Here is a 24,188-nt window from a genome sequence, read left to right on the forward strand (position 1 = left end):
ACACACACACACACACACACACACACACACACACACACATATATATATATAAATGTATGCATGTTTTTACCTGTATGTTTTACATGTGTGCATGTTTGAAGATTAATGCAGGATTGAGGAAAGAATCCATTTTTAAATGTAAAAGTATGAATTCAGATAAAAGAACATATGGAGGAAATATATATTGATTTTCTTCCATATGTCCTTATTTGCATTCCTATATCGTTTATGCTACATAGCACCTTGGGCAAGTATCTTTTATTATAGCCCAGAACCAATCAGTAACTTAGGAATGAATTTGGTTGATGGAAACTACAAGAGATCTATCATATGTGTGTATGTAAGCAAGAGAGAGAGGGAGTGTGCATAACAATTGATATTCTAAGCATATCACTGCTGGAGCAAAAATAATAATGATGTTGGCATTCCTTGCTGACATAAACAGTTGCTCTGTGCTTTGAAGGACATTGGTATAAAAAGTCCTTTACTTAAAAAAAACAGGTATGTAATAAGAGGGACATCTAACCATAAAATCGTTCCTTGCATAACTCTGAAATTAGTTTTGTGGAACTCAGTTCATGGCGATGTAAGAAGAGGAATTGATTGTCACTTTTACATAGACAACTTGATTGCAGACACAGTCCTGAAATGTATCCAGAACCTTCAGGCAGCAATGATGGACTGAGAAGAAGTGTGATAGGTGGAATTTGTTGCTACAGTCTTGGTTGGAACCCATCCATAATAATAATAATCATATAACTCTCTTTTCCAACCTATAGTTGAATGGAAAAAGTAATGTTAAGATGAAGGAATGAGTGACTGTTGAATTATGGTAAAAGTAAGAGATGTTTGCTGGTGTGATATTTTTTTTTTTTGCTTTTTGATCTAAATATTTTTCATATTGTGTTTTTTTATTAACAGCGAGATAGTTTATATAATAAAAATGAGTCTGGCAGCCAACATCAACAGACATGTAAAAAACTGAGTATTTTAACAGGAAGTACAGAGGTGAGATGTTTGATTTTCTTAGAAATTAAACAATGGAAATTAACATATTACACTAGCTAGTTATCTTTTTTATTGCATCTATATTTTTAGAACAGCTTGTGGTTGTATGATTTTGCAAGTTTCAGGTGGCTGCATAAACTGTCTCATGTTTTACAGCTAAATGAATACATGATAGAGTTTATATCACTGGTGGTATGAGTGTGGGTGAGTGATAGACATTATTTTAGTTGTTATTATCATTGGCAAGAGAGTAGCTTAGAAAAGTTCATAAAAGCTTCAAATAGAATGTCTTGCAGGATTCATTTTGGCTCTACTATCTTAAAAATAAAAGAAGATGGAATGGTTATAACTGGAAAATTTTTTAGCATAGACCCTCCCAGAAATGCTTAAACTGGGGTGAAACTGTATTAGAATATAAGATCCATCTTTTGGTAATTTGTGGTCAGCCATTGGACACATTTGCTTGAAAAATTAAAGTTACTGTGTGAGTTATATTCTGTATATATTAAACATTATTTTAAAATTTTCTGTCTAGAACTTTTTCACTGTTCTTCTCCACCTCTCTCATCTTCATACTTGGTTAATTATATCTTTATTATAGCACGTCAATGGCATCTGTTGCTATTTCTTGAAGACTTTCCACAAAGCTGTCACAGATAGTAACATATCTCAGAACGTGTCATTTGGAGTGTTGGATTGCCGGAAAGAGAAAATATTACCAGGAATTGGAGAACACCTGAATAAGATAATTCTTGATTCCTTAAAGTCTCTTGAGGTATACCAAAATCTTTGACTCAAGATCAAAATGTTAAGGCATTATCGAAGACAGAAATTTATTCATTTTTGTAATTTTAAGCTGTGTACTTATCCTTTATAAAAAAAACATCTGGTAACAATTTTTATGCCATTTTAAATCCCACTAAAAAGGAAGACAAATTACTTTTTACCTCTTTGCACACTGATTAATAATTTCACCAAAAAAATCTTTGAATTAGCCAATTTATTTTAATGTTTTATTTTAATGCATCATGATGTTGTTGAATTAGTTTATTTTTTTATTGATGTTTTTAAACACCACAGTGTGTTTATTCTTAATTGTATCTATTTCTGCTAAATTAACATCAGCAAAATATTGATATATTGTTCAATAAAAAAAAATGTCAGTGAAATATTGGAGTTGGATCAATTAACCATATATTTACAAAACAAAAAGAGTGTAGTCGTAACTAAGGTGTGGTAGAAACATGATGGTCAGTTCTCGGCATACAGAGCTAATAATCCTGTTTCAATTCCCAGTTGAAATTATTTCTTATTCTATTTATAATAAAGAGATTTATAGTATGTTAAAAAAACAAGCTGAATAAAGAAGGAACTTTTCAGTATCAAAAGCATTATCTGATGGAAGCAAGAGAGAGATAAAGTGATGTCTATATGGATGTTTAGTTAAAAATATAATTTACAGCAATTGAAGAAATAGTGAAAATCGAACACATATACACAAGGTATGTGTGTTGTTAGTTTGTGGGTCAGCTGTGGTCTTTAGGCATAAGAGAATATATTTTCTATGTGCCTGGTGTAAAAACCATCTGAAAGTAAGTCATAGTCAAGTGAAACAACTCATATAGGTCCCTTTTCGGAACAACAAACATTAATGTTTCATCATTGTTGTAATCTATCAATGTTGCATACCAAACAAGGTCTGCTACAAGCCACATTGCCGACTATGACTATGTTAAATGGTTTAAACACTATCTGCTGGCATGGCCCAATGTTTTATGCCATGAAAAAAATTCAAATATGAATTTGACACAGTTTAAGGTATATAAACAAAATTGAACCCACATTCTTCGTGTATGTGTGTTCAATTTTGTTTATCTACCTGGAGCTGCTTCTAATTTATATTTGAAGAAATAGTGTTGTAGTTATAATGGTAAAGGAGGGATGGGTGTTGCAAAGATGAGTTACTGGAAAGGCTTGAGATGTAGAGGTTGGGTGTAAGGACATTGATATTAATGGTATGCTTTTATGACCTCAGTTTAACTGAAATAGGTCTTCTCAAGCACGATCTCAGTCCTTTGTCATCTCCACTGTGGGGCTCAACAGTTTGAGATTTGTCTTCACTACTTGACCCCCACATCTTCCTGGATCTCCCTCTTCCATGAGTTCCATCCACATCCACATGCCTCACATGACATTACCAGTGCAAGCTTCTCTCTTGCATACAACATGTGATAGCTCTTATTCCTTGATTTTTTTCTCTACATTTTGTCTTAAATGCACACTGACGTTATATTACAATATTTGATAATTATAATAATGATAGTAGTATTGATTCTGCTGCTGCTGCTGCTGCTGATGATGATGATAACGACGACGATGGTGGTGGTGGTGATAGTAGTTGTGGTAGTGGTGATGAGGATGATAAACTTCTATCAGTAATGGTTTATTTGCTTTGTAGTCTTGGGGATCCCTCTCAAATGGAAATGGACCAGAAACCAAAGTAGGAGAGTTTTTAGAACAACTTGAACGATTTTCTGGAAGTGTGAACAGTTCCATAAATGTTTTGGAAGGACAGCTGGCTTTAGTAGAAAATGGATATGGTCAGTTGATAAGTGGCTTGGACTGCCCTCAAGACTACCAAGCTGCAGGTATATTTGGCTATTGCTTTTGCTATACAATTATGTGGTGATGGTGAGAAGTTCATTTTGCTATCACAGAATTTTGGGTTCAGTCCCACTGCAGTACATTTTGGGCATGTTTCTTTTGTAGTCTCAGATTTTCCTGTTTTGTGAGCGGAATTGATAAGTAGAAACTGTGCAGAAGCCTGTTCTGTGTATGTGTGTGTATGCATATGTGTGTGTGTGTGTGTGTGTATGTGTACATATATATATGTATATATACTGTTATTATTATTATTTAAAACAGTTTGATTCAGTTCCGTGTTACAACTTCCAGTTTTGTGGGCCCCTAACAGAAGCCCAACTCTTTCAGGCTTCTGTTTTAAATTATACATGTAACTCCTACTAAATGTATTGAATGTCCTTTTCTTTCATTTTTCCACTCACTAGTATATATATATATATATATATATATATATATATATATATATATATATATATATATACTGAGTAAATAATCCCGTTTTTGTCAGCAATTTAGATCAGAGTTTTGGCTGTTATTTCCAGCAGGTAGACATACCTGGTATGTCCTTTGATATATATATACAAATGATCAGAAAATGGAGAAAACCTCAGATTAACAAGCACATCAATTGGACTACATTTATAGCTCATTTTTTAATACAAAGCATGACATAACAAATAGGTGGTGTAACATATCTACATCACCAAGTGATACTAAAGAACATCTCACCATACACTACACTTTGAATTCGATTACAATGAATTTGGAGTTGTTGGTTAAATGACACCAAAATACTTATATTTATGTTTATGTATTTGTTATGCAAGATTCTTGATGTGAAATTGTGTGTTGAAATGGATATTGTTGTAGTGCATATGTTTAATTGGCAAAATATGACCATCCCCAATTATAACAATATTTATATTTAGTTTCTTTTGTTTGTTTGTTTTTTTTTCTAATTTACAAAGTTACTAGTAACTATGTGTTTAATTATTTTTCTAAATACTAAGACCTTAGATAACACACATTAAATAAATAACAGCTACTAAACCATTTTACTTTTGGTTGGCCATCTGATCTAGAAAACTTCTAACCCTTTATGTAATCATAACAAAATAAGTGTCTTTAATCACTTCTGTAGGCCCAGACACTTAAAAATAAATTTGAAGAGAAAAATGAATACAAGGTTGTTGAACATCAATTGAGACTAGAATCTCTGTTCACTGTAACCATTATGAAAACCTTCAGATTTAGCAAAGAACTATAGATTGAATCATGAACTGGATTTAAATTAATGTACTCAAGAACATCCGTTCAGTGCTTAAATAACATTAAACTGTAATAGCAAACAGCTTAATAATCTAACTAACATAATTGCTTAATAAACTAACCAGCAACTAATAATCAATTCATTTTGTTTCCCTTCTGTTTTTTTTTTTTTGTTTTTTGTTTTTATTAAACTTTACTAGCTGGCAATTCTGAGTCTGTTGATAAGTTTGAAGAGCTTTTGGGTATCTGGGCAAACCAAATTGAACAAGTATTAGCTGAAAGTGAACAAATGAGACGAGAAGCTGATGACATAGGACCAACTGCTGAGCTTATTCACTGGAAGAATAGGATGTCAAAATTCAACAAGTAATCAAACTTAAATTTCCTTTTATTTATCAATATGTCCATTTTTTTTTTTTTTTTTACCTTACTGAAATGATTCTCTTAACTGCAAACTAAATATAGCATCTTATTAGAGTTGAACTTCTCTTTGATGAAGCTGTAAATTCAACTTTCCTAGACTATTGCTATAAAAGACATAGAGTTGATGCTACAGTTATATTTTTTGGAGCAACCGTCAACTACTTTGCATTCAATAAAATTGTAAGTCAATCAGCAACATCTTTTGGCCAATGGTTTGCTTTTATGTTCCCTTACCATTTTTCTCTTCTAGTATTAATACTGCAATAACATTTTGCTCATATGAAATTACAGACATGTCTTTTTTGTTTTTATACTTCTACCATCTTTTTTACTCTGTATTTCCCACTGCAATACCTTACAACAGCATGTTAAATTATAAACACTAGTGTTTCAATTACCGATCACATTTATGAAATATGTTCTACTTCTTATGTTTTCTCTTTAGTCTTTTGGAACAGATTAAAAGCAAGAAAGTGAAAACTGTGGTTGGTGTTTTACAAGCAGCAAAGTCTAAAAGTTTGAAAAGATGGAAAGAACTGGTAGGTATCATCATCATCATCATCATCGTTTAACGTCTGCTTTCCATGCTAGCATGGGTTGGACGATTTGATTGAGGACTGGTGAACCAGATGGCTACACCAGGCTCCAATCTGATTTGGCAGTGTTTCTACAGCTGGATGCTCTTCCTAATGCCAACCACTCCAAGTGAAATTTAAGAAAAATATATTAGTTAACATTCAGTTTAGAAAGCTAATGTTTGATGAATACATTGAAGATATACATGGATTCAGGAAGAAGAAAAAGTTTTCTTTCTTGCTGAAGAAGGACTTTGTCTGAAATGTTGAAAAATCAAACTTTACATATTAATAATAAACACAATTTTTACTGATACAGACCACCATTAGCCACAATTTTTTTGACAAATTTTCCTATAGCTAAAATATCTTCAGCAAAATTTCTCTACAGCTGGGTTTCCACAAACCTTTGGTGCATTATATTTTGGATGATGAAAAATTAAGTAATTTATTTTATAAGTCATATTTCTTTGACATAAATAAAGGTATTTAAAACAAATAAAAATGTCTCTCAAAGTACAAGGCTTGCTTAATGAAACAGTTCATTTTTAAGATAAAGTTCATTTTCTTGAGAGATTTTGTCGTACGGGATTACTAAGACATTTTCTTGTCATTAATTATTCCAGGATGGCCGTATTACTGATGCAGCAAATGAAGCAAAAGATAATGTGAAATACCTGTATACTCTGGAGAAATTCTTTGGATCTTTAATCAAGTGTAATCCGGTAAATTTGAAAAATTTGAAAGCTGTTTATTGAAGAAATATTTTTTTTTTGTTTCTGTGTGGTGCATGAAAAGAGTGTATAATATATAGCTTAGGTTCACTCAGCTGGCAAAAATGAATAGGGCCTGTATTTCAAAGGACCATCCTTGTCACATCCCTGTGTCATACTGAATCTCCTTCAGAACTACATTAAAGGTATACATGTCTGTGGAGTGCTCAACCGCTTGCGCATTAATTCCATGAGCAAGGTATTCCATTGACTGGATCAACTGCAACCTTTGTCATCATAATCAAGAGAGTACCAGGTATATATCTTCTTAAGTAGGCAGTATCTCCTTAAGTGAGTACTGCATTTCCTTGGGACAATGTGACTGCTGAAGTGAACTGCTGTTGTTTAACCCCAAGTCAGTTCTGACTGAGTAGATCAATGATCAAAGAATTTTGAAACATGATTGTAAAATCTTTTTATCAGGTATTAAGACAATACTATGCAATGTGTCCCTCCTTTTTCAAAAGTTTAGAGTGTAGTGAAAGTGATTTGGCTGCTATTTTAACAGGTTGCTCAGCACTGTGCTGAGGCAATCTCATAATCCATGAAATAAGGTGTCATTAGTGAAGGCATTCTTAAGTATATCTGGTTTTGTTATTACTTTATACTTCAGAATTCCCAACATTGTTACTTTTAATAATGTTTTATGATCTGGTTTCCAAGGCAATGCTATAGTGTAGAAATCACTGAAGACAAGATATAGAACCCTGAGAATGGAAATTGAATACATTTTGACATTGGGTAGAGACCCCCTTCGGTCAAGAACGACCATGAGATTGCACCTAGAAGGTTCCTCTCCAAGGCACAAGCTCAGCCAAGGTTGTTTATAGAAGGTCAGCAGTTGCCCATGCATACCAGCCTCCCCTCTCCATGCTACCTATATTATCCAAGGGAAAGGCAAAGGCTGATACAGCTTGGCACCAATAACACTGCAACTCATTTCTACAGCTGAGTGAACTGGAGCAATGTGAAATAAAGTGTCTTGCTCAAGAACATAACTCAGAATCCAGTCTGGGAATTGAACTCACTACTCATGATTGGGAGTCCAACACTCTAACCACTGAGCCATGCGCCTTTAGCGTAGTAAAGTATATTTGACGTAGTACATTTGGTGCATTGTACCTGTAGTAACACTATGAACATAACATCAGGAGGTACTAAATTTTGCCATTGAAACATTTTCTTCTCATTCACAGGTAACAATTGTGGAACACATCCCCAGCCTCATTAATGCTGTTCGCATGATCTACTGTATTTCCCAGTATTATAATACTTCAGAGCGCATGACATCTCTATTTGTGAAAATAACCAATCAGATGATAGCAACATGTAAGGTGTACCTTTTGGGTGATGTCAGCAGAATATGGGACCACAAAAGGTAAATATCATCAACATCATCACCACCACCGCTGCTGCCATCATTAAGAACGTCTGGTGAAGTATCTCTTATATTATATTCTGAGTTCAAATTCTGCCAGGGTCAACGTTTTCTTTCATTCTTCTGAGTCAATAAAATAAAGTACCCCCCTCCCCAAAATTTGTGCCAGCATTGAAAATCGTTATTATAACTATAAATTTGTTATAATTCTACAATTCACAAAATATTTAAACAATTTTTTAATACAATTCCTAATAATATTTGATTATAAAAATATAACCTGATTTTTTGAATGGCTAGGAGGGTCTATACTAGTAAAACTGGAATCAAAGGGGTCCACAAATAAAAAAAATAGATGAGAAGCACTGCTTTAGAGGATGATAAAATAAGTAACAGTTAAATATTTAAATGAATTTCTTTATTTCATTTTTGCCACAAGTGCATTTATTTATCAAAAGTCTACCCAGAAGGTGATGGAATATTGTTCTTTTCATTAATGAAGAGCTTCAGAATATTTAAACATCTACGCAAGTTACTAGGTTAAAAGAAAAGAAGGTTTGTCCTTAGGCACTTTGTAGTGTTCAAATATTTTTGCAAGCATAATTTTGGCTTAGTTTGTTAGTGGTTTGATATGGCAACCTATGTAACAATGGGAAGAAGTGCTAACTACAACGGTAGCAGAATTAATGAACCCTCACTTAATTTTTACAAAATACATATCCAAGGTAAACACAAACTATTGTTAATTTGTAAGACACATCAAAACATCAAATAAGTACCTGCAGTATTTGTTTTGGCAGTTTGCTTTCTGAGCTGAAAACTGTGGCCTATTTGGCTGATAGACTTACTCCATTGCCAGGTTTAAAACCTCTGCTTTGTCTTAAACTAGGTTGTCCGGAAAGTTCTGAGCAGTTTTAAGCGAAATCTTTCAATACTTCATTGAACACACCTGAAATATAACACATGGATGAATGTGGCTGCATCATCTTTGATTTTAATTTGTTCAAAGTTAAAGCACATCTGACAGAATCGAATTCCAAATCCAAATATTTATTTTCATCCTCATTTGGTTTTCTTTTCAGAGAAGTTTTGATCCCAATGTTGAGGAATTGTATACATTTGAATGAAAAATACCAAGAACACTTCCAGAAGACCAAGCAGCGCTTGCAAGCCAATCCAGCTGAAAAACAATTTGAATTCAGGTATAAAATATGCATAAAATATTTAATTTATTAAATATTTTAGAATAACATTGAATGGAAAACTAAGAAGAAAGATAACTGTAACTTTGGCTATGTTTCCTCTTCTGAGAATGGGCCTTTAAATATACTCATGCATTAGAGTGCCAACTCTAAGACAAAGTGTTTATTAATGATTGTACAATGACAAAAGATCAATTCTTATTTTAGTAACACATCAAATAATGGTGCATGATGACCCTCACATATATGGAATATCTATCCAATGTCTCTGCCCAATATTGTTGGATGGCAGAGTCTTCAGGCATCTCTTTCATCTGTTTTCAGAAGTAATTGTCTTTAGATTTTCAAACATGACCAACTGAGTCTATAGATATTATCTAACCATCTTGTTCTCGGTCTGCCTCTAGGTTCTCTACTGGTTGCTCACCTTGAAGAATCCATCTTGCCCTTCTTTCCTGTGATATTCTAATCCAGTCCATAGTACCAGGGCTGTGACCTCTTAATGCAGAAAAGTAGTGACTCAGTCTGGAGAGACTCCCTGATCACTGAACTACACACTCCCTTGAGTAACATTACCCCCAGAAATCCTTCAGAAGAACTTCATTTTGGCCACTTGTATTCACAGTTACATTCTTTTGGTCATTTCATAATATTTATGATCATAGGTGAGAATAAGTACACAAACCAAACTGGAATGGATGCAAGCATGGGCATAAGGTTAAGAAGTCTGTTTTGCAACTAAATGATTCCAAGTTTGATTCTGCAACACTGCACCTTGAAGAAATAATAATAAATCATTTATTGGAGTTGAGATTTTGAGTGTTCATGAATAGCTAATGTGGAGTGAAAACGTCTTATTATTGCATGAAATTGTAACATGATCACTAACTTCTTAGTCATGATTAGCACAGGCAAAAGTGGTCAACTGTGTAAATATTTAATTTCATATATATATATTTTGTCCAATATAAAATTTCTGTGCAATTTGCTTCTTATATTTTTCACTACAATTCACCAACTAAAAAAAAAAAAATTTATGGAACATACACTCACACACACCTGTGTGTGTGTGTCTGTACTATTCTCTGTTCTATAGTTAATCTAATCTAGTTAATGTCATGTTTTGTTATTCAGTGAAAACTACATATTTGGCAAATTTGATGCATTTTGCAAACGTCTTGAACGTGTCAATGAAATGGTTAATATAATGACAGCATTTTCAGTGCTTCAAGACATTAAGATAGAAGGCATTGATACCATTGTGGTCAAGTACAAAACCATTGTGGAATCCGTGAAAAAGAAGAATTATGACATTTTGGATCACAGAAAAACAGAGGTTAGAATTATAACATTTATGATCAAATTATTTTATTATTATTATTATTATTTCATTAGTTCCATAAGTTTAAAAATTGCTTTTAAGTACATTGCTGTACTTGAATGTCTATATCGTCGTCATTTCAGTATTTACTTCTCAATACTTACATGGCACAGATGAGAATATGTTGGGTAGAGTTTTCCATGGCAGGATGCCCTTCCTATCAGCCTCCTCTCTACCATTTCTGTTTTCATATGAGGTAATGATCTCCCAGTCTGTCAAGCACCAAACTGAAGAACTGGAAACAAACAACACCAAAACAAGCCTTTTGTCTTCAAAGATATCATAACATGACAACTCATGCTGTTAAGCCGGGTCATACTTTTGCTGTGGGCTGCAAATGCAAATGAATGACACTATTAGTGAAGCCATTGCTTTCAGTAAATAAGTGAAATACATGTATAGACACAAGAGAAATATAAAATCCCTTACACAAATATACACACATACATATCAGCAATGGGCTTCTTTCAGTTTTCATCTAAAACATTAACAGTTTTACACAAATATATACACAGTAAAGCAAAGCTGCATGATTAACTTGGTAATCTAGGGGTTTATACCCAGTAGCATTTGTACATGTTCACATACAAACATAGACTAAAAGAGGATGAGGTAGGATTTGCACTCTGACTTCATAAAACTCCCACCAGCAGTGACGACCCAAACAGACCTATGAGGTCGGAGAGTTGTTGCCTGAGTGGTGCAAAGCTGTCATCTGTCAGAAGGAGGGAATTACCAGCAAATAGTGGATGCATCAACATGATGTTACAGTACATGCTCCCATACTACTACTACAGCTGCTGATATAGAAATTAGAACTCAGAAAATAAGCTTTTGGTTCAATGCATAAAATGCAAATGTAAATCGAGCAGTTAGAAAAAAGAAAACTGTAAACAGTGAACTCATTGTGAACAAAAATTCAAAGATATTGAATTTATGTTCACAACTAATTTGTTCATGCTTCCCATTCTTGACTTTATCAAATGTGGAATTTGCTAGCTGATTCAATCTGTGGACCTATCTGTGGATTCTGGTAATTCCTTAGATTTAATCTTGATTGGCAAATGGAATCCAGATTCATGCAAAAATGTCATTGCAAATGGAATGAAGACACAGTTCTTGGTCATAATCGCTTTTTCAGGGGAAACAAAATTCTTGGTGTGTTTTAGACAATTTTTAAACTCTCCCCACAACCTATCTTGCCAACATATCCTCCCCACCCACGACCACCACCAGTTACATGCCCTTCCCCTCTCCTTTGCATACTTCTCCCCTCTTTATGCCCTCACATATCTTTTCTACAACCAACCCCTGTCACTCCAGTTTCTCTCACTATCATTTGTGACAGTCACCTCTTCCCACATCTCTTAACATCTTCCCTCTCACTGTTATGTAACATCCACTTCTATCCCCTCTGTACTACTTATAGTTACCTCCCCCCACCACAACTGTACTTTGTGGGTATGTCTTGATAGATCTCTACCACCATCTGTTTCTCTCTCTTTCACTTTGTCTGTCTTTTTATCTTCCTCTCTAACTCTATCTCTCTTTCCTCTCCTTTCTTTTCCTGCTAGGGTAGCCAAGTATTTCCTCTATAGTAAAACACCTATCCCTCGGTTATACTTTAACCTTTCGACTACCACTCCCTCAATAACATTCCCTCTCCCAACCAAGTGGATCTTTGTCATGCAAGTATTCGGTGATTCCACTGGGGCTGGGGCTGCATAAAAAGCACGCAGTACACTCTATAAAGCAGTTGGCATTAGGAAAGGCATCCAGCTGTAGAAACCATGCCAGAACAGATAAAGGGAGCCTGGTGCAGCTCTACGGTTTGCCAAATCCTTTCAAACCATCCTACCTATGAAAGCATGGAAAACAGACAATAATTGACGGCGGCGGCGGCAGCGACGTTTCATAAAATAAAGTTATTTTTAAGAATTAGACCAGTGTGGTAAGAAGCTTGCTTCCTAACCACACAGTTCTGCAATCAGTCACACTCTGTGGAACCTTGGGCAAGTGTCTCTTTCTATAGCCTCAGACTGACCAAAGCCTTGAGAGCAGATTTGGGAAACAGAAACTGAAAGAATCCCCTTGTATGTGTGTGTGTGTTAATGTCTGTGTTTATCCCCCAACACCATTGAACAACCAATTTTGGTTTGCTTACATTCCCATAACTAAACAGTTCGACAAAAGAAACTGATAGAATAAATACCAGGCTTTAAAAAAATTAAGTCATGGGATAGATTCATTCAACAAAAAGTTCTTCATGGCAGTGCCCCAGCATGGCTACAGTATAAGATAAAAGAATAATTTAATTCTGTAAAATGATTTTAATAAAGTATATACTTCTCACTGTTGTTGCATCTCTGATAGAAGTGCAAATTGCATCCCAAGAAGAGATCCCTTTTAATATGTTATATCTTAACTTATTTATAATTTTGTTTTTCAGTTTTTTTTGTTTTTAATTCTAAATAGTTACCATATTAATTAATTGTGTTCCTAGGGTGAGAACATAACTCTTAGCTTGCTTTCCTACATTGTTGAAAATTAAACATTAACATCATCAACATGTGTTATGAGCACACAACAGTTTTAATGGAGGAGTCAATTGCTTATGTATTTGTGTAGATGCCCCTCTTCAACACACTTCCTATGATACTGTCAGTTTTTATCAACTTTTACATTAGGTTTTGTGTATTTGCATAAAATCACTGCTCAGAGGCTGTATGCATAAACATATTTGCAATTTGATTTTGGTTTACACATTTTAAAAAGAATTAGACCATGTCCATAGGTGGAGGCGTAACTGTGTGGTAAGAAACTTGCTTCCTAACCACATGGTTTTCTGCGTTCAGTACCTCTGTGTGGCATCTTGGGTAAGTGTCTTCTACTATAGCCTTGGGCTGACCAAAGCCTTTTGAGTTTGATTTGGTAGATGGAAACTGAAAGAAGACCATCGGATACATAAATGTATATATCTATGTGTGTGTCTTTGTATCGCTGTTGCCCCCCCCCCCGTACCACTTGACAACTGGTGTTGGTATGTTTATGTCCCTGTAACTTAGTGGTTTGGCAAAAGAAACTGATAGAATAAGTACCAGACTTTAAGCAAAAAAATAAGTCCTGGGTTGATTTGTTCAGCTAAAACCCTGTCCCGTAGCCAAATGACAGAAACAAGTAAAAAATAAAAGATACAAGATCATTCACACACGCACGCACGCACGCACACACGCACACACACACACACACACACACTCACACACACACACTCACTACTTGTGACAAGCACTCATATTGTTTAGTATTTCTTGCCAGCAAAACTGTGCTACAAAGAATAGAATTTGAGACGCCACTCAATAATCAGAATAGCTTTTGGTCTCACCACACTATTTGAGAATTTAATGGTTGCCAGGTAAGGTTTTACTGAGTAAGAATCTTGAAGAGTGAAATGGGTGAGAGGGAGAGGAAAGAGGGAGAGATGGGTTGGAAAAGAGTAGCATTGGAGGAAAATAAACAAAAGTGGAGAGGGCTAAGAGAAGCAAAAGATATAGAGAAAGAAAGTAACAAAAGAGCAAGAAAAAGGAGGAGAAGAGGAAAGAATGATTTAGAGAAAAGCATTCATTTATAAAGAGAGAAAACAGGAAAGCAAAAGATAGATAAATGGATATTTATACCTGTCCGTCTGTCTGCCTGTCTGTCTGTCCGTCTGCTTGCTGTCCGTCAGTCTGTCTGCATGTATGTCTGTCTTTTCATATGTATGTATGTATGTCTGTCTTTCCATATGTATGTATGTATGTCTCTATGTCTGTCTGTGTGTCTGTCACTGTCGGTCTTTATACTTGTCTGTGTCTCTATATCTGTCTGTACACCTGTCTGTTTGTCTCTCTCTCTCACTATGTCTGTCTATCTGTCTGCATGTATGTATAGCTGTCTGTATGCTTGTCTGTCTGTTCGTATGTATGGATGGATGGATGTTAGTTCTGCTGGTTAGAGACGTAAGAGTTGAACTCAGCCATTACCTCAAAGTACTATTTCAAACTGTTAAATGTTTGGTATGCCGACAAATAACTCTGTGTTCATGTGTATATCAAGATTTTGTTTTTTGTACTACTAAATCTTAAAATTCTGTAACTAGGTAGCAAAAGTGAGAGAATCGTCAACCTAATAGGCTAAGGATTAGGAGGAATTCTTATCTCATCGAGGAGTGGTTTGATAAACATACTTAACTCTAAATGATCATATTTATGGTTATAAAATAAATATTTGAGCCACTTGCAGATTAGTAAGAACTCTCTGATTGATTACCTGACAGTTTGTTGATAATTATGGGTTCAAATCCCCTCAAGTAATGTTGTCAGAAAAATGTTCAGAAAGGGTGATTTTTTAATTTTTTTTATGGTAATAATAGCAGTTTCAAATTTTGACTCAAGGCCAGCAATTTTGGAGGATGGGATTAAGTCAATTACATCGACCCAAGTACTCAACTCGTACTTATTCTATTGACCCCAGAAGGAGGAAAGGCAAAGCTAACTTTGGCAAAGTTTGAAATAAGAATGTGTAAAGATGTACAAAATACTGCTAAGCATTTTGCCTGGAGTGATAGCAGCTCTGGCAGTTCACCAAATAATAATTCTGACTTCAGCACAAGGCCAGCAGTTTGGAAGAGAGGACATAAATTGGTTACATCAACACTAGCACTTGAGTGGTACTTTATTTCATTAGTCCCCAAAGGGATAAAGACAAAGTTAACTTTGATGGGATTTGAAAGAAAGGGCTGGAAGTGCTGCTAAGCATTTTGTCCAATGTGCTAACAATTCTGCCTGTACATTTCCTTAATGAAAACAATCACCAGTATTGAGTTCTAATGTCAGGTTATTAGCATTGCAATGCCTAAGCAAAATATTATATATCATCATCATCATCATCATCATCATCATCATCATCATTTAGCATCTGCTTTCCATGTTGGCATGGGTTAAATGGTTTGACTGAAAGTGGTAAGCTTGAGAGCTACACCAGGTTCCAATCTGGTTACTATGACTGGATACCCTTCTTAATACCAACCACTCCAAGAGTGTAATAGATGTTTTTTTACATGCTGCCAGCAACAGGTGTCGGTTACGTGGCACTGGCATTGGTAACGCTTTCACTTGGCTTGACGAGCCTTCTCAAGCATGGCATATTGCCAAAGGTCTCAGTCACTTATAAACTCCATGATGCCCAATGTTCGAAGATCATGCTTTTTCCTGGGTCTACCTCTTCCACACACACATGCACACACACACACACACACACACACATACACACATATACACACACACATATACGCACAAACATCATACATATATCATATATGCACATCTATTTGTACAGGAATAAAAAGAAGTATAATAAACTCAATAACTAGAACAAGATGTAGTGAAAGGGAATAGAATATGTAAAATTATTGGTTAGATTGTGCTGGGGCATTATACAACTCTGTTCACTAAACCATTTCTCAAACTGTATGCAAATGTAATCAAATACACCAGTTAGAACTTTTTGTGACATTTGCTGTTGTAAATCACAGCACTTCTAAGGACAACCTCTTAAGCTTGGTATAGTGTCTTAGTTATAATCTTACTAATAATCTATCTTTTGTATGTTGTTTATATTTTAAATATAGCTGTTTTTGATTTATTATAACTTCTTCAGAAAGATCGTGGCACCATTTTTTCTCTCAACTGTTTGTTTCATTCATGAAAAATGGCAAATCATAGTTATCTTAGTTTATTTCATGGTTTACTGATGAATTAGAAATTAGTCAAATTTTGGTCTCACCACACTATTTGAGAATTTAATGGTTGCCGGGTAAGGTTTTACTGAGTAAGAATCTTGAAGAGTGAAATGGGTGAGAGGGAGACGAAAGAGGGAGAGAAGGGTTGGAAAAGAGTGGCAAAACACTTTTTTTCAAGTTATTCAATGTGGCACATTATAGATTCTTACCCTGTATATTTGTACTCTTAGGCTAAATATTCTATTTTCTACTCTGCTGGAATTAATACATCCAACTGAAAACAATGTCGCATTTTCCTATTTTACATATAAGTGGTTAGCCTCAGAAATTAAAAATATTAACCATAATATACACAAATAAATATTTTTGCAAAGCCAGTTTCATTGGATGCAAAATAGTTTTCAAAATGTCATATACAGAAGGAAATGAAAATTGCAAACAAACTGGAAAATTCATCTTCCATGTTTAAAATAGGAAAAACATTGAAGATACAAAAGTTGTGATGTTTATTATATTGCAGTTTATTCTATCGTTTATTAGTTTATTCCATCTTTTTGCTAATATTTTGTGTGGTTCTTATTGGTATTTATTAAAGGGTAGTTATCTTTCATGAGAGACAAGAATCTATAATGCAAGATCTTGAATTCTCTTTCAGTTTAGCTTTCTGCACTCTGAGATTGAATATCACTGTGGAGAACATTGACTTTCACCTCTTTGGAGTCAATAAATAAAATACCAGTTCCTATACTGGAGGCAATTCTTGTTCTCTTTCTTAATTTCGCTCTGGAAGAAGTTGGCTATAATCAAGCCCAGAAAGTGATGGCCTTCACCAGGTTTGAAATACCCAAAACATTCTATATATCATGATGGTACATTTATGACTTCACTAAGAGCTGAAGGAAACAAGAAGAAAGGAATATATTTGCTCACTAAACATGGCAACAGTTTATTGCAGATAACTTTCATAAAAAAATATTGTTACCATTTCAATACTACTAAGCCAGCAATAGCAATGTAAAATTACCTTGACTAGAAGTACAACAAAATACTTGCAGCAATTCTGAGCATATGACTAACAAGCTAGAAATTCCAGTATGCTATCTACTAAACCATTTCATCTCAACTGTTAACATAAGATTTATAGCTTCTTTTTAAATATTTTCAGTTTGATCAGGATTATGCAGATTTCCTCTCACAGACTGATAGTATACGGGTGGCAATACAGCATTTTGTTCATGGTTGGATGGAACGTTCCTTGCCTGTAAGCTAAACCTTTTTTTTAATTGCTATCAGATTATTATTAGACTAGCTGCAATGATGGCTGTTGTTGTAATTTTGTTCCAAGTTAAAACTAATCAGTTCTATAATCAATGTATTCCAGTAACAATCATCTCATCTTATTTTTAAATAGTATACCAAACTCTAAAATTAGGTACAATGTGGTAAGTAATAATTGGTTGCATAACCCTTTCACATTCAAACCAGCCATATCCAGTTCAAATATTCTACCAGTTTTATTCTACCAGCCAGATCAAGCCTCTTACATCTAATCTGCAATGGTATTTTAAAAGTAAACAGCCACATCATTGAAATCCTGAAGCTATGAGATAATACATGGTTACTTCAAAGCAATGTGCATAAATTAAATAAGCATTACATTTGGCTGAGTAATCTGAATGCTAATGAGTTAAATAAAATCCAGCTCTTAAACATTAATAATATTGATTATAGTTTTGGATATATGTCACTACTTGTTCATCTTTTTCTGCAGACAGCAAAGGCTATTGAATTAATCTTGAAATTTGAACTTGTAAAGGATTCTAAACTTGACCTCAGTGACCATTACCACACTTTGCTGCGACATTACAATAAAGACTTAGAAGCTGTTCGCAGGCTATATCAGAAGCAAAAAATGGACCCTGCCATTGCACGAAACATGCCACCCTTGACTGGTCGAATTCATTGGGTAAGACACCTGTACAGGCAAATTGAAGAACCAATGAAGTTGTTTAGAAACAAACCTGATATTCTGAAGGTAATTTTTTCAATATTTTCCTACACTTTAACTATTAAACTAGAGGCTAAAACAGCAACTTAAATTGACAGTATTCATGCTGTTTGATTCTTTAAATTGTGGTTATGTTCAAGGATGTTTTAACTCTTTAGCATGTTAATGCTGAAAACAATGCCTGCACACACACAAACACAGAGAGGAAATTTATAAAAACAAAACTCAGTTTGATCTGCATTAGCAAAACACAAGAAAAAAAAACAGTTAATAAAATTTAAATACAGGAATTTTAAAATTTTATACATAAGAATGTCATAAGTAAGACACTATTTAGACATTAAACTTCTGTTTACCGCCTTATATCTTGGAACTCTTAATATACAGGGTGGTATCAAAAAGTTCCTAGACTAGTTATGTTTAATAAAAAATAACTTATTTACTTAATTTTTAATACAATATCTTTCGAAATAGTCACCTTACACAGCAATACACTGGTCCCAATGTTCCTGCCACTTTTGGAATCTGGCCTGGAAGTTGTTTTCCATGAGTTGAGGACCTTTTGTGTTAAACAGTGTTAAAACAGCAACCTTTCAACTGCATTTTCATTTTGGGGAAGTCCACAGGTGCTAAATCTGGTGAACAGAGTGGGTCAGAAGTGACACTATGTTGATTGTGGTGAGAAAGTCGTGAGTTAGGAGAGCTTGGTGACAGGGTGCATTGTCATCATTAAGAATTGGATTCTTCACACTCCACAGATTCAGTCACTTTAGCTGAATGTCCTTCCTCAAATTTTTCAAAACATCACAATAGAACTCTCAATTGATGGTCTGACCCTGGGGGACAAATTTGTGATGCATAATACCATGCATGTTGAAAAAAAGCAATGAGCAAGCTCTTGACTGAGTTGCAGCTCTGGTGTACCTTCTTTGGTCGTGGAGATGAAGTACTCTTCCATTGTGCTGACTGTTGCTTCATCACAGGGTACACCCAACTCTCATCACTGACATGGTCCTTGATGTGAATGAGGGGTCATCAGCTGCATGCTGATGGAGATCTTGACAGACATCAATGTGATGTCCTTTCTGCTCAGTGCTCAGCAGATGGGGGACAAACTTGGCAGAGACACACTGCATATTCAATTCAGACATTAACCCATTACCTCCCATAATTCTATTAACTGGAATTTTTTTATGAAACTTTGATTTCTAGCATAAAACAGCCTGAGAAACACGCTGGAATGATCAAAATAACATTTCAAAATAACATTTTAAATAGAAATAAGCGAGATATTGGGTGAAAAATTAGCAAACCTCATTTGAATATCAGAGAAATATACCTAGTAGATATAGCAAAAAGGTTAGATATGTGTAAATATTGACAGATAATTACGAAATTTGTAATTTTTAAGTGATCTCATATAAGATCACTGGTAAGTAATGGGTTAAGATTGCCTCCACAGACCCATATGACATGCCAGCAACATCAGCAATGTCATTGATTGTCCTCCAACGATTTTCATGCACAAGTCGAGGAATTTTCTCCACATTTCTGGAGAAGACGCTTGTGGCAGGTCTTCCAGATTGCTCATCATCTTCCAGAGATGTTCTTCTGCCTTTGAAACTCCCCCACTACCACCACACACACGCATATACACAACAGGCTTCTTTCACTTTCCAACTACCAAATCCACTTACAAAGTTTTGGTTCGCCTGCAGGTATAGTAGAAGAGAAGACATTTGCCCAAGGTGCCATGCAGTGAGACTAAACCTGGGACCATGAGGTTAAGAAGCAAGCAGCTTGCTACACAGCCATGCCTGCTCCTATATTGATTTTCTTTTTCAAATCCTACTCATTTACAGTATTTTCTACTAAGGACATTACTTTACTTTTATAGCTAAAATAAATACATACATGTTTGTGCATGTGTATATGATTTAGTCTAAAGCCTACTTACAAATAATATTGATATTAATAATATTAATTTTATATAGGGTTTACATCCAGTAATTCACTATCGCTTTAACTCATTTAGCCATTTGTACCTATGCTGATTTAATCAATTGTTCAGTTAAATCATCATCATCATCATCATCATCCCCACCAAAACCACCACCACCACTGATTCTATATCAATTATTACTGCACAGTATTTTTGTTATTATTCATAAGTATTCATCTTAGCTTTGCTGCTATGTTGTACATTACTGTATTGTTTTATATTAATATTTGATCAAGTTCTTTCAAGATGACTATACATCGTTTGCAACATCTTTGATTGTGTATAAGATACAGTTTATTTATGCTGTTATGTTATTATGTATTCTAGACACAATGCTCTGGCATGCTATATCAAAATATTCGTGGTCATAAACAAGCATAAAAATGTATGTGTAAATGACGAGTGTACATATGTATCTACAGATATATATTTGATAATCTACACACATATATGAGTGTGTGTGTGTGTGTGTGCGTGCGCACGTGAATGTATATGGCTATGTATCTATTGCTGTATTGAAGTCAATTCCATCACAAACACAGCAGTAGGTCTTTACCAGGTGGTAAAAAATCTAGTGAAGAGATTTAAAATTAACAATTGACAGTCAAAAATGAGATTAGAAAAGCACTCTGTGAAGGTGAGGAAGTCAAAGTATCACAGAAACAGTACTGCAACGACCTCTATAAGAAGAATGGCAACACTGTGATAGGACCATTAATACACTATCCTGTTGATACCAATGAACCACCACTCTGTCTGCTATGAATTCAAGAAAATAATTAGAGAACTGAAAAGTAAAAAAGTTCTGGCTTCAGTGAAACAACAGCTGAGTTAATTAAAAATAGCAATAAGCATATAGCAGTATACTTTCAGAAACTATGCACTTTGATCTGGATAAATAAAAGCTGGTCAGATGATTGGGTTAGGTCAATATTTACAGTCGCTCCTAAATAAAGATATGCCAAGCAAGGATAAAGATCCCCTTCGGTCATGGATGACCATGGGATTGCACCTTGAAAGTTACCCTCCAGGGCACAAGTCTGGGCAAAGTTGTCTATAGAAGACCAACAGTCATCCATGCATACCAACCTCCCCAATGCCACCAATGTTAACCAAGGGAAAGGTAAAGGCCGATACAGCTTGGCACTGGTGACATCACAGCTCATTTCTACAGCTGACTGAACTGGAGCAACATGAAAATAAAGTGTTTTGCTCAAGAACACAACACACAACCCAGTCTGGGAATTGAACTCACTACCTCATGATTGTGAAGCCAACACTCTAACCACTGAGCCATGTGCCTTCTTATGGTTATGTACGGGATGTGCAGCAATGCAATAGAACTATGGCACTGATAAGCCACTGCAGCAAAATTCTACTCAAAATCATCTCAAACAGAATAAAAACGAAGCTAGAAGAAAAAAATTAGTGAAGAGAACAAACAGGTTTTAGATCTGGAAGAGGAACAAGAAACCAAATATTGAACCTTAAAATGGTAACTGAAAAGGATCAGGAATATAATGATGACATTTTTTTTGTTTCATTGATTACAAAAAAAGCCCTCAATAATGACTCACTTAATGTATCATGGATCAATATGATCAAAATAGGGCAGCAAGCTGGCAGGACCGTTAGCACGCTGGGCAAAATGTTTAGCAGTATTTCATCTGCTGTTATGTTCTGAGTTCAAATTCCACCAAGGTCGACTTTGCCTTTCATCCTTTCGGGTTCGATTAAATAAGTACCAGTTACACACTGGGGTCGATGCAATCGACTTAATCCCTTTGTCTGTTCTTGTTTGTCCCCTCTATATTTAGCCCCCTGTGGGCAATAAAGAAATAAATATGATCAAAATAGGATTCCCTTCTTATATAGTAGAATTTATCAAAAACTTGTATGTGAAACAAAGGTGCAGTAGTTCAAGCAACTCTTGGGCTAATAGACTGATTTGATCTCAAACAATGTGTCTGCCAGGACTGCATTCTTCTCTGCACCTCTTTAATATATACTATGAGAGACACGCTGTATGGTTTCACTGGAAGCATCAAAATTAATAGTAAAGTCATCACAAATCTGAGTTATGCAGACAATGTAGTCTTCATAGCTGCCAGCCTGCAAGAACTACAAGGTTTAGTTAATTGAGTAAACAATGCAATTATTCAAATCCTCCCAAAACAAAAGCATTGAAAATAGCTAAAAACACAAAAAATGATGCATAACTATAAACAATGGAAATATCAAAAACATAGAAGAATTTGGCATTCTTATTTGCAATGACTAGAATGACACCTGTGAAATATAGAGAAGACTGAGTATAGCCAAGACTGTACAAAGTTCAATGAGCACCAGATGGTGACAACCAGAATTACTGACCTATATAAATGAGAGATAAAAATTACATCTAAAACCCTGCGGCCTATATATATACTGGCCAGCAACTTTATCTCAGAGCAGTTTCATTGAGATTCTATCAATGACCAAGTTATAGTTAGTGTGATAAAAATTTTGATAACAGGGTAATATTGTGAGCAGGACAAGTAGGAAGGAAGATGAGAAGAAATTAAATAAAATAGAATAAAATCAAATAAAACAGGATAAGATGCAATAAAGTGGGGGGAAATGAAAGAGAATAACAGTGAAACAATATAGAACACAATAAAAGGTTGCAGAGTACAAGGATGTTTAATTTTCTGCAACATGTTATCCAAATAATAATGTTTAAGTGAAGTTATCAATTTTTGTGTGTTTTACAATGACCAATATGTGTTCTCCATGCTTTAGTTTCAATGTATCATCTCAAATCAGATCATCTGCCAGTAAAGTACTTCTCTGAAATATTATATGAAAGTTACTGAAACAGTTGTAGCAGTGAAAATTTTGAACATATCACTGATATTGTTTTCTGTTGTTCTGTCATGAGTGTGTGTGTGTGTGCACGCATGCGTGTGTGTGCGTGTGAGCGTGCATGCATATGTGCATGCAGGCATGTTAAATTTACATAATATTATTTTCTGAAGCGTTGAATGTGATGTTTTTGTTGCTTACAGCATCCAGATGCACAGAGTATTATTGCCAGCTATAATAAAATGGCCAGTGTCTTATTGGAATTTGAGGTAAATTGCAATGTGCTTGTTTATAAGAGGGTATATTATGTGCATAGAGAAAAAGAGAGAAAATGGTAGAGTAGTGGATGGGAGTGGATTAAATAAGTTAGAGAAAGAGAGAAAAATTAAGAGAGTGTTTCATGCAAACAAATAAACCATATTATAGAGGGTTTTGAAAAGAATTTTGAAATTTAATTTGCTGGATTTGACACAATGTTGGATAAATCATGGCCTTTTCTGATTTATAGTTGTTGAGAATCCCATGACATCTCTGGCAAAGAAGAGCTGTGACAGAAAGTTATCTAATTTTTCTTTAATAAGAATCTTTAATATGACAATCTCTTCAGGCAATGGTTGATTCTATTGTTGTTAGATAGTTCTATATATTATATATATTCCATACCAGAAAATTAATTAAACTTTGCTGTATTAATTCCATTGTACAGAAATTGTCAGATAAATCCTCAATAATGGCTTTTCAGAGTTAATGCATTTGATAAAAATTTTGATTTTAAAATCTGTATTCTTGACTATTTATCATTTAGTTACCAACATTTACTGAAGAGAAATGATGCGTGTTTATAATTCTATTTTAGCCAAATGGTTGGAACCATTGAACTAACTTTGTGAATATCTATAAAAAATT

General features: G+C 34.7%; 1 protein-coding gene across 1 annotated transcript in view; it reads left to right on the plus strand.

Moving 5' to 3' along the window:
* LOC106877714 (dynein axonemal heavy chain 5) overlaps positions 1-24,188 on the plus strand; it is a 444,169-nt gene that overhangs the window by 49,498 nt on the left and 370,483 nt on the right. The window contains exons 7-18 of the mRNA XM_052971252.1: positions 922-1,008; positions 1,610-1,783; positions 3,467-3,656; positions 5,121-5,286; positions 5,789-5,882; positions 6,545-6,643; positions 7,888-8,069; positions 9,152-9,271; positions 10,406-10,607; positions 17,594-17,689; positions 18,200-18,463; positions 23,486-23,551. Coding sequence (XP_052827212.1) covers positions 922-1,008; positions 1,610-1,783; positions 3,467-3,656; positions 5,121-5,286; positions 5,789-5,882; positions 6,545-6,643; positions 7,888-8,069; positions 9,152-9,271; positions 10,406-10,607; positions 17,594-17,689; positions 18,200-18,463; positions 23,486-23,551 — 1,740 coding nt within the window. The remainder of the gene's footprint in view (positions 1-921; positions 1,009-1,609; positions 1,784-3,466; positions 3,657-5,120; positions 5,287-5,788; positions 5,883-6,544; positions 6,644-7,887; positions 8,070-9,151; positions 9,272-10,405; positions 10,608-17,593; positions 17,690-18,199; positions 18,464-23,485; positions 23,552-24,188) is intronic.

Source organism: Octopus bimaculoides, chromosome 10, assembly GCF_001194135.2.
Source record: "Octopus bimaculoides isolate UCB-OBI-ISO-001 chromosome 10, ASM119413v2, whole genome shotgun sequence".
Lineage (NCBI taxonomy): Eukaryota > Metazoa > Mollusca > Cephalopoda > Octopoda > Octopodidae > Octopus > Octopus bimaculoides.